The sequence below is a fragment of the Cydia pomonella genome, chromosome 18 (assembly GCF_033807575.1).
Source record: "Cydia pomonella isolate Wapato2018A chromosome 18, ilCydPomo1, whole genome shotgun sequence".
In the NCBI taxonomy this organism is placed as follows: Eukaryota; Metazoa; Arthropoda; class Insecta; order Lepidoptera; family Tortricidae; genus Cydia; species Cydia pomonella.
Window position 1 is genome coordinate 2,038,002 of NC_084720.1, and position 17,903 is coordinate 2,055,904.

At 40.4% G+C, this 17,903-nt stretch overlaps 1 protein-coding gene across 2 annotated transcripts; it reads left to right on the top strand.

The window, feature by feature from the left end:
• The first annotated feature begins 2,048 nt into the window (after positions 1-2,048).
• LOC133527641 (nose resistant to fluoxetine protein 6-like) lies at positions 2,049-17,116 on the top strand. 2 transcript variants are annotated; one of them, XM_061864740.1, is made up of 11 exons: positions 2,049-2,873; positions 3,775-4,096; positions 4,719-4,833; positions 6,694-6,778; positions 7,719-7,885; positions 12,403-12,481; positions 13,152-13,255; positions 13,928-14,101; positions 15,234-15,384; positions 16,116-16,302; positions 16,815-17,116. In XM_061864740.1, exons 2-11 carry the CDS (start codon positions 3,883-3,885, stop codon positions 16,988-16,990), a joined length of 1,452 nt encoding a protein of 483 aa, XP_061720724.1. In that variant the 5' UTR covers positions 2,049-2,873; positions 3,775-3,882; the 3' UTR covers positions 16,991-17,116. The 2 variants fall into 2 exon arrangements, with proteins under 2 accessions (XP_061720724.1, XP_061720723.1); XM_061864739.1 differs by lacking the exon at positions 2,049-2,873 and having other exon boundaries at positions 3,397-4,096.
• Positions 17,117-17,903: the final 787 nt, after the last annotated feature.

Genomic DNA, 17,903 nt, shown 5'->3' on the forward strand with positions numbered 1-17,903 from the left:
CGATATATCTTGTATATTACTCACTGTCTCATTATTGACATTAATAACATCTATTTGTTTTCTAGTTTCATTTGTCTTTATGTTACGGTTTATTACCTTCCATGCTGCCCTGCACTTGTTATTTGAAGCTGCAACACTTTTTTTATTATGAAGTCTTTGAGAATTAGTACATGTTGTTACATGCGCGTTGCCGATCCACTCTAACACTCCGAACCCTCGTTGAGCTCTGGCAACCTTACTTACCGGCAGGAACACAACACTATGAGTCTAGTGTTATTTGGTTTCGGCTTTCTGTAAGGTGGAGGTACTTCCCTAGTTGGGCTCTGCTCTATCTGGAATGAAATCCGCTGTGATGTGCCCTACACAACGCGAGATGACATTCACAATGCCCAATACCCATATGTCTCTTGTCATAGATCATAGTGAACAAGTCATGCTAAGGCGTTTCATACTTACTGGAGTAACCGGATACGGCGTCAGTGTCGGCGGCGGCGTCTGAGGATGTTTTCACCGTCAAAACTATAAAATTTTAATAGTTGAAGGCCGTCGGTTACATTAGCATTTAAAGCCTATATATAGGTTTATTATTTCTGCGGCATTTGGACGAAATTCCAAATAACATATTTAATTTATATTCAAAAGGCACAATTTTATTGGGTACTTGACACATGTTGAATATTGTAACAAAATTTAACTAAATGGATAGAAAATGAGCCATCCATTATAAAAAAAGGCTTATTGAGATTATAAAAAAAATACAAGGCTCCAAAGTCTCAAAAAAAAATCGTTTTTAACTTTCAAAAAGAAAATGGTACCATTCGATTCCTTACATTTTATTGAAAAATAAATTGTATGACAACTACTAATTGTATGTACAAACAATTTCAGAGTCAAAATAGCAATTTTCTTGATTTTCAATACATCTAGGACAGACTAATGTAATGTGACGTCACATTACAATATCATTTTGCTAAAGGCGTTTCATGCGTTAAGTGCGAACGTCAGAATTTAACTCTCATTTCTGACCTTTGTGTTGCTTAAATGCCACGAGTCCTATAAAGACATTTGATCCTCAGGAAAATCAAGATCGATTGACATTATTTACAAAAAACTGTCAAGTAACCAATTCTGTAAAACTAGATAATTTGCACTTACAATTTGAGGTGAAAAACGAGTTAACAACATTTTAAGTAGGTGTAAGTTAGGTCTTGTGGACATCATAAAATAAACATACTTTAAAGCCTGATTTTTAGGGTTCCGTAGTCAACTAGGCATGCTTAAGATATCTTGGCGAGACAAAGTCACTAATCAAGCAGTACTAAAAAGAATGAAAAAGAAACAAGAATTGGTACTTACAATAATGAAAAGAAAAACCGCTTACTTTGGGCATGTATACAGACATAGCAAATATAATATTATTAAGGGGATAATAGAGGGAAAAATCGAAGGGAAAAGAGGCAGAGGGAAAAGAAAAACTACATGGATGGATAACCTTAGGAGCTGGACGGGAATGGACGCTGCCACGCTGGGCAGAAAGACTGCAAATAGAGAAGAGTTCCGGACTGTGGTAGCCGACATCCGTAGAGGATATGGTACCTGAAGAAGAAGAAGTCAACTAGGAACCCTTATTGTTTCGCCATGTCCGTCAGTCTGTCCGTCCGCGGCTTTGCTCCGTGACCGTTAGTGCTAGAAAGCTGCAATTTGTAAAGGCGTACATAAATCATGCATGACATGGCATACAGAAAGATAAAATAAAAACTAAAAAAAATTAAGGATACTTCCCAATTTTTTTTTGCTTTCTGGAGTATCGTCGGATAGGTATTTTAAAACAAATAAGGGTCTCCTAAAACCAATTTTGTTATAGTGAATATTTTAACCAAAAAAGTAAATTTGAAAATGTATCCAAATCGTTAAATTCAACTTTAACTTTTATTGTTTACTTTTGTTAAGTCCACAGAAAAGACTTCGATTTTCCCGAACGTTTTGACCCAAACAGGGTACCAAGAACTCGTATCAATCAATTGCGACATTCACATTTTTGCTTCTTAAGAGCTAAATCACTATAATATTAAATATTATAATAAGAAATTTCTTATTCTTTAGACTCTTGACCTTTTTTGCACAAAAAGTCAAGGTAGTGATGAATCCTTGAAACTCAATAGTTTTAATGACTCTGGTCAGAAAAAAATGCAAGAACCGGTTATGTACAGTTTAAACCCGAGATCTGAGGAAGTAAAGTACTTATCACTACGCATGCTGTTATTAATCAGGACCCAAGGCGGTTTTCGTGCTTAAACTGATTTTTGCAAATTTTCCTAAAAATGATAGGTGTCCGTTTAATCTGTCTGGACGACAAAAATCTGTGTAATGTGGAATGAGTTACCACTTGTCCTTTGCCTTTACCACATGGGGTTCTTCAAAAACAATCATTAACGCTCCGTAGCGTAGCGTAGTCATCTCTCTCTATCACTCTATTATATTAGTGCGACTGTGACAGTTGCTTTTCGTTCGCCACTAAGCGTGAACGATATGCACGTTAGCTACGCGGGCAGCTCAAGGGACGCAACGCATAAGTGGGTCTCCGATGTTGCTTATGTCAATGGGCGACGGTGATCGCTTCCCATCAGGCGGCTAGTCTGCTTGTTTGCTGCCTCACATTAAATAAATGTCTGCAGATAGAACCCCAGCAGTTTTATTTACACACAGCATTGTTAAAAAGCATTATCGTTGCAGAAACGGAATACGACCGCCTGCCTCCATTGTTCAAGCTGGACGAGTTCTACCCGTGCCTGCGCGCGCCTGGAGACCGCTACTGCTACGTCAACGCCAGGCTGACTGCCAACGCCAGCAGCGAACTGCTTCATGTCATACAAGTATGTCACTTACCTATTAGGTCCTCGTAATGTGGACCGATAATTCAGCGCAGGTTAAGAGATCCCCACACGTCTTGTGAGTGTCAGCGTCAGCGCTATAGGCAATGGTGTCGCTACGCAGTTGCGCCAGGCGTTGCGTCGAGTAGTTGGGAGACGCTAGAGTACCCGTACGGGTACGGGTACCTGAAGGAAGTCCTTTGGTGAAAAGGAGTACTTAACCATTTTCCGCTAAATAGATTACACCTCGCCAGCTACAACAACGTTTAGACTAATCTTGATGAGCTTATTCATGCGACAAGTAGGCAATTCTCTACTTTTCTTAGGTCTTGAACTGGAAATGTAGACCAACGATCAGAAACAGGTAGCGTTGCCCATGTTGCTCTTGAATAAACATGATATAATATGTAACATCTGTTGTAAAATGCTTAGGTACAAAATCTGCAAACTGCTGACAATGCAACGCAACTACCTACCTGTTCCTCAGGCAGTGTTTTCATAAAATAACCAAATAGTTCACGTTCTTTCTTAAGAACTAAAACATTGCAAATTGACAAACACGGCCTGTAATAAACAATAAAAGAAAACACAAAAAGATACTTGGGTAATCGAAATTAAACTTTCGTGAGACATATATTATATTATTTAAAGAAAAACGGTTACACTCACGTAACATATTCATCGGTATTGGCCATGTTTCGGACCCATCAGGGATCCTTGCTCAGGCTTGAGTACTCGCGACGACTGCAAAGCACGGATTCAATAGCGACGAATAATTTATGTGAGTGTAACTATTTTTCTTTAAATATTTTGGTACTTGGATATTTTTTTAAATACAAAAGACACTTGGTAAGTACCTTCAGCATATTTGAGCCCTTTCTCATCCTCCTATATGATGTTTCAGGAATATTCAGCCAACAACATCACACATTATGACCACAATCAAATACATTGGGGCGTCTGCGTCACAAAGACATGTCGGCAATATCTTGACAACCATACAGACGTGCACATGGCCCTCGAGGCCTGCCTCAACTCCTCGCTCCAGCAGACTCACCAGCTCCAAGCGCGGCTGGTGGAGGACCAGGTCTACTGTACCGAGTTCGGGGAAACCATCCCCATAGACAACGGGGACATCATTGTAGCTACAGTTTTGATTGCGATCCTTGCCCTAAACATTCTTGGGAGTTTTTACGATATCTGTTTTGTCCCGGAGAAGTCTATAGGTAAATCATATTTTATTACAATTTGGTCCATAGTTAAATCTAAATACATTTGTTTAAATTACAACCAGGTACAGGATTATACCATCAAACCTCTATCTTTTTCAATTCGGTAAATAACTTGTTTATGGAAAGAGGTAACATTTCAATCGCCGTAGTAAAATTGTAATTACACAAAAACAATGTAAAAGCAGAAGTTATAACAACTAACAGAATCCAAGACAATGAAAATTCTACCAATTCGATTCTGTATGTCATGATACTTAAGCAAACATTCCTTCTAGAAAGAAAGCACCGACTGCCGGGCGACTGATTACAATTATTTGCCTGATTTCTGATTGAATTTCGACCGCTCGATTTCATGTATTTCGTTCAATACTATTTCCACTATTATGCATTTAAATACTACTATTAGAATTGAAAACCAATGGTCAATACCACCAGATTCACAATTTCTATCGCTTGTATTTCAAAAATAGCATTTTGCCGATTTTCAGATTTTCCAGTAACAAAATTGAGCACTCGAAATTCAAAAATCGGCCCAGAATTTACGTCAGAATTTCAAAGTTCAAACTTCTAATCTGGGAACGGATTTGATTGATTAATTGAGGCTTTCAATTTACAGTTGGTAGAGTTCTGCTAAGTTTTTCGGTAAAACGCAACTGGAAGCGTCTGTCCTCACCGTCAGGGGAGGGCCCGGAGCCACGGCTGCGACGGCTCAAGATGTTTAACGGTGTCAAGTGAGTCTAATAACTTCATCTTCCTTCTTCTTTTGTGTCATAAATTCCATTTTTGATACAAGCTTTGATCGCTCACTATACTTTTCTTTCCCCAGGCAAGTAATACTTGCTTGGTAAAAGCCCATACACAATTAGGTGGCATTGTTTTATCACAGAGTTCTTATGACTATCTCCTGCGTTCATCATCAGATCATCTCGATGATAATATTGCATTGTCGCCCATCTTATAGTTCGTGTCATCCACTATGACGCGCAGATTTGTCAATGGTTACTTACAATAACCTCATATCAGCCTTTTATCGCCCACTGCTGAGCATAGGCCTCTCTTCTAGTACGCCACTTATCCCGGTCCCGAGCCAGTCTCATCCAGAAGTGTCCCGCAGTCTTCCGAATGTCGTCCACCCAACGAGCCAACGGACGCCAGGCACTCCTTTCGTCTGAAAGCGGCCACCATTCCGTTAGCATTTTGGCCCACCTGCCATCACTCTGCCTGGCAACATGTCCCGCCCAGCTCCATTTTAATTTGGTAATGACGTGTCCGACGTCTTGCACCTTGGTGCGACGTCGGATCTCGACATTCCTCACTCGGTCTTGAAGTTTGATAACCTCATAATTGGAGCATAATTATCATCGCGTGAGCGCAGGTGAAGTGAAGTATGGAAACATCCAGCGTAACATGCGCCAGCCGTCTACAAACTGAGCATAATCGGGAAGCGCGCGTATACTGTTCCTTCGATTGGCCAAACCTTCCCCCTCGTTGCCCAACGGTTCGGAACATCTGCTTTACAGCAATTCATTTACTTATTTAGCCGATATTTTTATATAATATTAATAAAGATTGATGAGGTATTAACTTTTGACTAAAACACCAATATCTCCGTTCTGCAATGGAATTCCGTTTGGTGCCCATAGAATGAAATGAAATAGGTAAAAATACCTTTTAATGACCTAGCTCTAAACTCTGTTGGTTTTTGGACCAAGCTTCATACAAAGTTACCCAAGTGTCATTCAGCTATTACTAAACAAAAGAGTACTTTTTAGGGTTCCGTAGTCAACTAGGAACCCTTATAGTTTCGCCATGTCCGTCTGTCTGTCTGTCTGTCTGTCTGTCCGAGGCTTTGCTCCGTGGTCGTTAGTGCTAGAAAGCTGAAATTCGGCATGGATATATAAATCAATAAAGCCGACAAAGTCGTATAATAAAATACAAAAATTTAATTTTTTTGAGGGTACCTCCCATACACGTAAAGTGGGGGTGTTTTTTTTTTTTTGCTTCAACCCTACAGTGTGGGGTATCGTTGGAAAGGTCTTTCAAAACTAATAGGGGTCTTCAACAAACATTTTTTGATAAAGTGAATATATTCGGAGATAATCGCTCTGAAAGAGAAAAAAAATGTGTCCCCCCCCCCCCCCTCTAACTTTTGAACCATAGGTCCAAAAAATATGAAAAAAATCGTGGAAGTAGAACTTAAGAAAGACATTAAATGAAAACTATAGCGGACATGATCAGTTTAGCTGTTTTTGAGCTATCGCAAAAAGTTTCTCCCATAGTAAAAAGACTTACTTTAATTAGGTACTGATTATGCAAATTTGCATATTTGTTTAACTCGCGTGAAAGGTACCGTTTCATCCCTTGGTTAACAATTTACTATACTTTAAGCTCCAGTTTAGCTTATTGTGACGGAAGAGTAACTACGGAACCCTACACTGAGCGTGGCCCGACATGCTCTTGGCCGGTTTTATTATTTCTTTATTGCACAACTCAATTCCCTGTTATCAAATTACAATGTATGATTTATTATTTATATATATCTAATACGACGAATGTTGTTAATGTATTAAAAAAATACTGCTTCTTTTCAGATCATTCACGACGTTCCTTGTAGTGATGGGACATTCGCCAATGGCGGCGCTCATTACCTCAAATAACACACATTTTATAGAGTTGGTAAGAAAATACGTTAATATATGGGACAACATATTTAAAGTACAGCGAGTTGCAAAATTGCGTGGACATATTATGAAAAAATATAGTGTTTGTATAATTTTGATACACAAATCCATATTGAGACCGGTTGACGCTGACGTCATCACATTCTCTAGAGACGGTGTTTTTTAGGGTTCAGTACCTCAAAAGGAAAAACGGAATCCTTATAGGGTCACTTTGGTGTCCTTCCGTCCTTCTGTCTGTCTGTCTGTCTGTCTGTCTGTCAAGTCTTTTATCTCGGGAACGCGTGGAGGTATCAAGTTTAAGTTAAAACCATATACTCAAGTCTACGGTTCTTTGAAGCTGTGAAAAATCAAACCCAGCTTCTCAAGTATATGCGATCTTAGAAAGTCTAGGTCTCTATAACCAACCCTAAGGGCGAGCAGTACCAGTATCTATTACATAATAATAATAATATAATAATTCAGCCTATATACGTCCCACTGCTGGGCACAGGCCTCCTCTCATGTGCGAGAGGGCTCGGGCTATAGTCCCCACGCTAGCCCAATGCGGAATGGGGACTTCACATACACCTTTGAATTTCTTCGCAGATGCATGCAGGTTTCCTCACGATGTTTTCCTTCACCGAAAACCTAGTGGTAAATATCAAATGATATTTCGTACATAAGTTCCGAAAAACTCATTGGTACGAGCCAGGATTTGAACCCGCGACCTCCGGATTGAAAGTCGGATGTCATATCCACTCGGCCACCACCGCAATCACAGTTCTATCTATTACAGTTTATAATTATTTTATAACGCTCCATGGTGGCCTACATTCGGCGGCAAATTGTCAAAGAGAAGCTTTACCCTAGAAGTGATCACCTTCAGTGATGAGGAATCCGATGCAAGGAAGAGGAATTGTTCCAAAAGCTGATGAAACTTATTTTATCCATTGCAGACGTACTACGATGCAATATTTCACATATTCTACAACGGGAACCTGATCGTGCAGAGTTTCTTCATGATGTCGGGTTTCTTGCTCGCTTTCAACCTGCTGGTTGTGGAGGAGAACGTAAAACTAACGTGTAACAAGTTCCCGAAGTGGACCATGTTGAGGTGGATGAGGTAAGATTAAAAATTTAAATTTGACTGACATGAACCGATATAAGATCACCCGACGCTAGCGCCTCCCGAGCGTCGGCGTCTAGTCAACTCTACGGCTCGACGCAATGTTTGCGCAATTGCGCAGTGACGCTATTTTCCATAGGGCTGACTAGACACCGATAGTTAAAAGACTAGTGTGGGGTGGTATATGTCATATAAATACTAAAGAAAAGGTGACAGGAGGGTTTTGCCACAGTGGTGGAGGCCAGTTCCAGCTACCCCCACTCTACTGCCACTGGAAGACTTTGCCCCTTTCTTTATTATATATGACATCGATACATTTATACTTTATACTTCGTGGCACTTTATACTTTCTTTGTTTTTGTTATATTATGAAATGTAGGTAATGTGTCTTGTTTGCGTTTACGAATAAAATTATTCTATTCTATTCTAATAATAATAATAATGCAACTATTTAAAAAATACATATCAAAATATTTAATCAAATATGGTTCTCCATCAGACGTTCCTTGCCACATTACTGACACGATTAAAACCATCAATCCGTCATTAATATTGTCAAGGATATGAAAAACTCACTTCAACGCTGCAGCAGTAATGCAGCCATTTTGTAAAATTTCCAAATAATGAATCGGCAAAAAATTACCTATAGGACCTACGGACATACGAAGGAATTTTTGGCCAAGCTAAATCGTTCTCTCCACCTCTGGAATTAAAATGGATAGGTATAATTCGCTACATAATTTTCGATGTCCATAATTTGACCTACTCTATGATATGATCACTATAACTTGGACCTTTTTAAATCGAGAGTGAATAGACATCTTTTAGGTAAGCATGTTCCATCCTAGACTGCATCGGCACTTTCCATCAGGTGAGATTGTGGTCAAATGCTTACCTTTTCGTAATAAAAAAAAAATGTGTCACACGTGGATCGGCATGGAAAAAAAATTAAGCTAATATTAGACGGGTCTCTGCCCTTTAAGGAACCATTTGGATTCAGACTACGCCAGCATGACAGCTGTTGTATTTTGCAGCGCGACATTAATTCCGACTGCATTACTGCTGCAAATGGCAAAATCGATGTTGCTGCCTGGACTATTGACATTTACGGCAGCAATGCAGTGGGAATTACTGTCGCGCTGTCATACTGCGGTTTTAACGCTGCCGACTGCATTACTGTTGCAAGTGCCAATTGAATATATTTCTTGATTAAAATTACCTTTCTGTTGTAAGTAGTAAGTAAAGTGCAGCAATATTACAGCACGACATTACTGCCGACTACATTTCTGCCGTAAATGGAAAATCCGGGCAGCAACATTGGTTTTAACATTTGCGGCATCAATGCTGTCGGGAGGAATACTTGCAGTCATAAGTATTCTGTTGCATCTTCGTTGTTACCGCCACCGTATCTGGCAATTTACTTGATAAAATGAGTGACGGGATGAACACCATAAGCGCGGCAGTAATGCGGCGGCGAATGTCACTCATTTTATTATAATGGACTGGCATCAATTTGATTAATAGTTAGGGTGACGAAACAGGATTCAGGTTAGTTTTTGCTCATGTCATCTCGGATATGGGTATATTTGGTATCCAGTGCGTATATCACTGATGCCAAATATCACGCTGTAGCATGATGTCCTGAAAACAAATATATGAGAAGACAAGCGCGAAAGTGGTAGGGGTTAAAAGAAAAAAACATGACGTCACACCTCCATTTTTGCGGTTATCATCTCAGTTGTGTTCAGGACATTATACTGAATGAACTGATACCATATTTACCCTTATCCGACGTGCCATGAACGATAAGTAACCTGTACCCCTAGTGTAAATTTAGTCGATAGCGAAACGTGACGTACGCGTTTGCGTTAAGTCTCATTTTGTATGGGTTATTGAACAGCGCGCCAAGCGGGACGTTTTTGGAAAGTCAAAAATCTCATACAAAATGACACTTAACGCAAACGCGTACGTCACGTTTTGCTGTCGAAAATATTTACACTAGGGGTACTGAAACCTGTTCCGCCACCCTACTATTAAGGAAATTAACGGATACAGCGATGGCATTAATGACGCCGCAACTGTAATGCAGTTAAGATCCGAACATCACCTTAAACCGGTGCTCGGTGTGACACGAATCACTTTTTTATGTAATTAGCTAAATAAAATCACAATGTGTATTTAAAAGAATACACACCGCTAATTGATTTACCTTTTCCTGTGCCAATGGTTGTGTTTTAGTTTTTAGTAGAATCGGAACAAACATTAGTTTAGCAACAAGCACGTGTAGAGGAAATAGAAGTATATCGGCCTTGATGTATTCTTACATAGATATTTTGTGTGTTTTCTTAATTGAGGGTCAAGGAAAAATAAGTTTTGGTAAAATATAAATTTTTGGTACAGACTGTATTTTTCTTTCAACAGGTAAAGGTAACCCGACAAGGTTTTTTTACTTGAAAACTATTCAATATAGGTATCTAAAAACTTCGTGTATTAAATTTGTAGTAAATTTAATTAGCTTTCGTTTTGTGTAATCACGTTTTTTGTTTGTGTATGTGTAGTCATGTCGCTAAGACGCAAAGTTTCCAAGATAGGTACAAGTGAATAACCGAAAAATTGGACCTTCAAACCCCCTTCTCACACCGGCTCAAGGGCTAAGGCCGGGAACTTTTGATATAAATAAATATTATTGGACATTATTACACAAATTGACTAAGTCTCACAGTGAGCTCAATAAGGCTTGTGTTGAGGGTACTTAGACAACGATATATATAATATATAAATATTTATAAATACTTAAATACATAGAAAACACCCATGACTCAGGAACAAATATCCATGCTCATCACACGAATAAATGCCCTTACCAGGATTTGAACCCGGGACCATCAGCTTCGTAGGCAGGGTCACTAGTCACTACCCACTAGGCCAACCGGTCGTCAAATCGGTCGTCGTGATATGTTCACCTCGTCACTAGTCCAAAGTTACGGAGTCAACATTTGTGTTCCAAGTGATGTGACATTGAAGTACAAATTTTTTATGTAGTACTTGATGAATTAAATAAATACATGTATTTATAGTTAAATTTAACCCTATTCCTAGTTTACGATGAAGCTAAAATGTGCATATATCATTTAAATTAGATAAAAATGCAATATTATCGAGCTAATTCCGAAAAAACTCATTGGCACGAGCCGAGGTTTGAACCCGCCACCTCCGGATTGCAAGTCGCACGCTCTTACCGCTAGGCCACCAGCGCTTTTTATTTTTATGTTGATTCTTATTTCAGTGGAAATAACCTTCGTATGAATTTTAAGTTATATAATAAATAAATAAATAAATAAATAAATAAATAAATAAATAAATAAATATTATAGGACATTATTAGACAAATTGACTAAGTCCCACAGTAAGCTCAATAAGGCTTGTGTTGAGGGTACTTAGACAACGAAATATATAATATATAAATATTTATAAATACATAGAAAACACCCATGACTCAGGAACAAATATCCATGCTCATCACACGAATAAATGCCCTTACCAGGATTTGAACCCGGGACCCATCGGCTTCGTAGGCAGGGTCACTACCCACTAGGCCAAACTGGTCGTCAAATTATATGGTTTATTGCTCTTAGTTAGGTAGTTATTACTCTTTTGTGCGAACTCTGCACGGGACCATCAAGTGTGCCAACTTCTGGCCGAAGGGTGTCATGTGCCGGAGGTTCCGGGGTCCACCGAACACTGTCTATGATCGTAATATGATAAGATTCATATATTAGCCGTGTCTTATCCTCGACATTGGCAGAATCATGAACACCTTGATGGAGCCATAAGACGAAAAATTTTTGAGGTTCCGTGGCGAATCAGACACAAGACTAGCCTAAATAGTGTTTAATTTTAAGTTTATGGAATATACACCGTGTTTTTTTTTCGTTAATTTCAAGGGTGCATCCCTGAGCTTAAATTAAGTAACTTTCTCAAAGACACCGGTATTCTAATTAACTTCATTTCGGAGATAATTAATATTAAATTTTTATCTTATAAGACCCTTACGAGCGTGTATACTTGCCTTAGGGCCTGTTTACATATTGATTAGTGTTTAATATGAGTTAATACATTTGCTACTAAACGTAAATACTATCTCGGACGATTGATGTTCGAAATGACATTGATATGTCACAGTTTTCAATTGTTTGATTGAGTTAAATTTAATGCCCGTGTTACAACATCGCTATATGCAACATTTAATTAATTAGTATAAAAAAATTAAGGTTTTTTTTAAATTAACTATGCCATTTAGTTTCCCTTAACGTACTTGCCGATACCCCGAAGTTAACGGAATTCAATAAAAACACGGTGTATATGTATGTTAGTTTTTAAGGTATGTGTCCTTTGTTGTCTGAGATAATAAACGATTTTTGAGATTTTTTTATTATACACACGAATTTGTACCGGTACTGCATTTTTCATTTAGTCCTTTACTGTATACAGTATTTTAATTTTCATGATTCCAGATTAACTCCACCGTACGCCGCAGTGCTAGCTGTAGTAGCTACTTGGATGAGACGTTTTGGGAACGGCCCCATGTGGCAGGTACGTGGAGCCCTAGCTTAACCGCATACTAGCGTCTATTGAGCGTCAGTGACTATAGTCAATACTATGGAAGATGGCGTCGCTGCGTAGTTGACTAGACGCTGACTCTCGGGAGACGCTAGTGTGGGGTAGCACTTTGCATTCCATTTGACCGTCACAGACGTCAACTGACGCGCGTGGCTATTTAGACATAATCCTTGTAAGTAAAAGTCCCTTGAAGCGACACTGACATTTATCTGCAATGGTGTTTAGTATGATGTAACTTATGCCACGATCTCAAGTCGAATCGGGCCCTGGATGAAACGTAACCCCACCTTGTTTGAGCTCGTTAGGGCGGTTTCCGACCAGCGTATATTTTATGCGCGTATACGGCGTTACAAGCATAGGCGCGTAACTTTTCCCTACATTTTGTATATAATAGCATTTTTATTTTTTTGGTAAGTATATAATAGCTTATACGTCCCGTACGCGTACGCTTGTATAAAACACTAGTCTAACCCGCCCTTAGGCCGCAGACTGGACGCAAGCGTTGCAGGGCGCGGCGAGCGGCTAATTAAGACCATTGTATGAACGACCTTGATTTGCCGCTCGCCGCGCCGCGCGCCGCTTGCGTTCGGTCCGTGATCTTAAACTCTAGCACTTACATAAATGCATTGCCATACTTTTTCAGACAGCTGTGGGCGTGGAAGTGGATGCTTGTCGTCGAGACTGGTACTACCACCTGCTGTACGTCAACGATTACGTCGATTACTCGCAGTGCATGTCACACACGTGGTTAGTAAATCTAACCTATGAAAATCATTGCGTGCATGCGAAGCGTGTAGCTTGCAAGTGTAAGACCACTTTGGTCTGGCGACTTGCCTACCTAAGGCGCGTAAACAAAAGTAAACATTCCCACGGGTCTAAGAAACTTTAATTGGATAGAGCAATAAAATTCGACTATTATTTAAGTGAAAGGCCTGAGGCGATGCTCGAAACGGAGCGTTCGGCGGGGCGTGCAGCGTGGCGTCGGGCTCATAAGCGATTTGAGCATCGTGCAAGCGCTCTCATACGTTCGCATAAATTTGCACGCCGCACGCCCCGCCCCGTTGCACGCCCAACTCGAGCGTTCACTCAGGCCTTATACTTAAGTGCTAATTACATCCATATCAGACCCGATTTCAGAGACAATGCCATGCTCGCACGACGGGCGAATCGGACGCAGCGCAGTGGGCCATGCCCCGTAAGGACGCTAAGCACGATGAATTTCATACATTGATACGACATTTCCTATCTATCCCACGCGCATATTATGTATATACTGCTGTCCTGCTGATAATGCTGACGACCAATGCCACTGTGCGAGCGGGACAGCAACTTATGCACGTGCGATAGAAATAGAAAATGGTTGACAATGTACCAAATTCTTCGTATCCTTACTTTAGCAAGGAAATCTCTTATTTTCAGGTATTTGGCAGCGGATTTCCAATTGACCATTCTTGGTCTCCTCCTCTTCTGCTGCCTGCGAAGTTGGCGGGCCAGGAAGATTGCCATTGGCGTGGCGTTCGCAGTGGGTGTCGTCACGCCCGCGGCTCACACTTACTTCCAAAATCTGAGTCCGATCCTCATACTTGCGCCTGAGTAAGCATCCTCGTTATCACTCCTACTGATGTGTCAAATCGGACCGAATAGATATCAAGATTGCTAAATCTTGAATGTGCTACTGTAACTGTATGTCTTGTGTGGCAATTTTTAACGTGGAAACTCCTTTTTAGGGTTCCGTAGCCAAATGGCAAAAAACGGAACCCTTATAGATTCGTCATGTCCGTCTGTCTGTCCGATTATGTCACAGCCACTTTTTTCCGAAACTATAAGAGCTATATTGTTCAAACTTGGTAAGTAGATGTATTCTATGAACCGCATTAAGATGTTTACACAAAAATAGAAAAAAAAAAACAAAAAATTTTGGGGGTTCCCCATACTTAGAACTGAAACTCAAAAAATCTTTTTTCATCAAACATCAAACGTGTGGTGTGTCTATGGATAGGTCTTCAAAAATTATATTCAGGTTCCTAATATAATTTTTTTCCAAACTGAATAGTTTGCGCGAGAGACACTTCCAAAGTGAAAAAATGTGTGTCCCCCCCCCCCCCTGTAACTTCTAAAATAACAGAATGAAAAATCTAAAAAAAAATATATGATATACATTACCATGCAAACTTCCACCGAAAATTGGTTTGAACGAGATCTAGTAAGTAGTTTTTTTTTAATACGTCATAAATGGTACGGAACCCTTCATGGGCGAGTCCGACTCGCACTTGGCCGCTTTTTTAATTGTAAAAATTATCAGTGACTTTTGACAACTTAGAAACAAAATTATAATGACGCCATAAGTTAACCTACTTACTACGGTGACTCAATGACCCAAAGTGAGCCTCCAACACCAGATCACGACCGATTGGCCTAGTGGGTAGTGATAGTGACCCTGCCTACGAAGCTGATGGTCCCGGGTTTAATCCTGGTAAGGGCATTTATTCGTGTGATGAACATGGATATTTGTTCCTGAGTGATGGGTGTTTTCTATGTATTTAAATATTTATACATATTTACAACGCAAGCTGGCTCGGTAGGGTCGGCAACGCGCTTGTAACTCCTCCGTAGTTGCAGGCGGACATAGGCTACGGAGACTGTTTACTATCAGGCGGGCCTTATGCTTGTTTGCCACCGACGTAGTATAAAAAAAACTCCGAATCCTTGTTTGTTCATGTTTCAGAGTCGCTCGCCACTATTTCGTGGAAGACCCGACCTTCAACAACCTGTACAAACGTGGCCATACTAACATCGTCTGCTACGCCATGGGCCTGGCGCTCGGCATGTGGGTCTACCAGCTCATGAATACCAACTTTGACATCACCAAATATAAGGTATGTAGAAGATACATAGATAACTATGCCTCTGCTATAGCGTCAGGTCGTCCGGGTTATAGGGACATGGCTCCAAGCAAAAATAGTGGGGGTCCGTTTAAGGGCATATTCAGTATGGTGTCGTGTCCTGATAAGCAAAAAAGTAGAAGAAAAATTTATAAATAAAAAAAATGTTGTCCTTTGTAGGCTTGGCCATCTTAGACGACCTAGAAAGCGACCCCCATAGAAAATGTTTTCTTATTTTTGTAGCAATTTTTTTTTCTACTTTTTCCTAATCAGAACACAATAAGCCCTTAATCTGACCTTAAGTGTGTTACGTCATAATTTCATAGAAGTTACACGTTTTTTAAATGACACGTGCATTGCGTGTGCTATCAAAATCGTTGCAGACTTATCTTGGTTTAACTCTGGTACTGTTTCTACATACTTGAAATAACACAAATTAATAATATAAAAAAATGCCTTGTATTGATGCTCCTAAGCTTCATGGAATCCGATGTTGCCATGCTGTGAAACTGGTTAAGCTACCGCCACCAGACCATTGAATACCCCTTGTACAATTCTCATTCATTGACCATCGAAAAAATCACACCTTTTTCACAAATTTCTTAGCGTATTGGAAATAGAATTAGGAACACCACTATAGGTATTCGAAGTAACTGCGGTCTCATAATTATGCTAGACACAGTTCTATCTATCTATTCTGGTCTATCTAGGCTTTATTGTTTTAGAAATACCGCATCATCTACTGGGCCACATTCCCCGCTGGGGTGCTGCTCATCATCTGTGGCGGCATCTTCTATATTGACGGCATCCAGATCCCGCTGGCCGTGCGCGTCGTGTACGCGCCCATCGTCAAGATCCTGTTCGGGATGATTGGATTCATTCTGACGTTGGGGACCATTTTTAAGTTGGAAAGTGAGGACTCTTTTAACCTTGACTTTGACGGAAGACCGGGAAGTTTTAACATATTTGACGCTCATTGCTCGATAGTTGTATTTTTTATACTATGTCGGTGGCAAACAAACATACGGCCCGCCTGATGCTAAGCAGTCTCCGTAGCCTATGAACGCCTGCAACCCCAGAGGAGTTACATGCGCGTTGCCGACTCAAATACTCCGCACCCTCGTTGAGCTCTAGCGACTTTACTCACCGGCAGGAACACAACACTGTGAGTAGGGTCTAGTGGTATTTCGCTGCAGTTTTCTGTAAGGTGCAGATACTTCCTCAGTTGTGCTCTGCTCTAGATCTGGAATAACATCCGCTGTGCTGTGCCCTACCACACTAAGCTCTTTTATATCTCTAATGAATTTTGTGACACTGGGATGATGTTGTGTTGTCATGTATACAAATACGAGAGTTCTAATTAAATAATCTTATATGCCATTCTTTGCCATATTAAACTTAACCTAACAATGCCTTGTTTTCAGCGGTATATCGTGGCCTGCTGGAATGGCGTGGCTGGGCAGTGTTCGGCCGTGTATCTTACTGCGCTTACTTAGTGCACGTGTCCGTGATACGTTACAGCGCGGCAAACCACACATCTCTGCTGCACTCCAATTTCTTCCAAATTGTAAGTCAATTTCAGTCCGAGGTCCACATCTGAGTCAATGCAGCTGCAGTCGCCATCCAAATATCACCTTAGTGTGTAATTTGTATGTAATGTATGTATGTATGTCAACAAGGTGAGGCAGTATTTTACACCTAGGCAGCTGCTCGACCTTTACCAAGCACAAGTCCGATCGTGTGTGAAATACTGTTCACATCTGTGGGATGGTTCAGCCAAATACCAGCTTGAAGCGCTCGAGTCAGTCGAGAGGAGGGCCAAGAGAATTATTAATGACGACGATCTGACGAATGCTCGACTTCAAAGTCTGGAGCATCGTCGCAAGGTTGCCAGCCTAACGATCTTTTATAGGATACATTTCGGAGAGCGTGCTGAGGAATTGCACAACCTTATTCCTCCGTCCCCATTTCACCATCGGACTACCAGACAATCGGCACTTCAGCGTTTCGCTTCAACATTCCCATTCATATGAGTACAATCTGAATCTCTTCAAGGCTAGAGTAAATAGGTATCTCATAGGTAAGCGTGTTCCACCGTAAACCGCATCTTCACTTACCATCAGGTGTGGTCGTGGTCAAACGCCTGCCTATCCTCCATAAAAAAAAAAAGTATTTTCGGGTCAAATCTTGCAAGCTAAATTAGACCCACTTCCCATTATTTGATTGAGCTGAATCTTCACATAAATATCTTAGTTGGTTGGTTATTACCTTATTACAAGAGACATAAGGTCCACCGATGGACAGTTAAGTGTTGCTCTTTGTACTATCGGGCTGATCTGATGATAAACACGGGAGGAGTCGGATGTAGGAAGTGGATGGAGGTGGCCATAGGAGCTCTGTGATAAATCAACGCAAACTAAATGTGTTTGGGTTTGTTAGATTTGTCTCGATGAGTATTAGTTGCGTGTTGAAAGAAAGGTACGGTCGGCATTAAAAGATTGTATTAAAAACCG

Coding starts and splice junctions, on each gene's coding strand:
- LOC133527641 (XM_061864739.1), top strand. CDS start 3,763: ATGATGTTTCAGGAATATTCAGCCAACAACATCACACATTATGACCAC. Junction 4,097..4,718: donor TGTCCCGGAGAAGTCTATAG/GTAAATCATATT, acceptor TTCAATTTACAG/TTGGTAGAGTTCTGCTAAGT. Junction 6,779..7,718: donor ACACACATTTTATAGAGTTG/GTAAGAAAATAC, acceptor TATCCATTGCAG/ACGTACTACGATGCAATATT.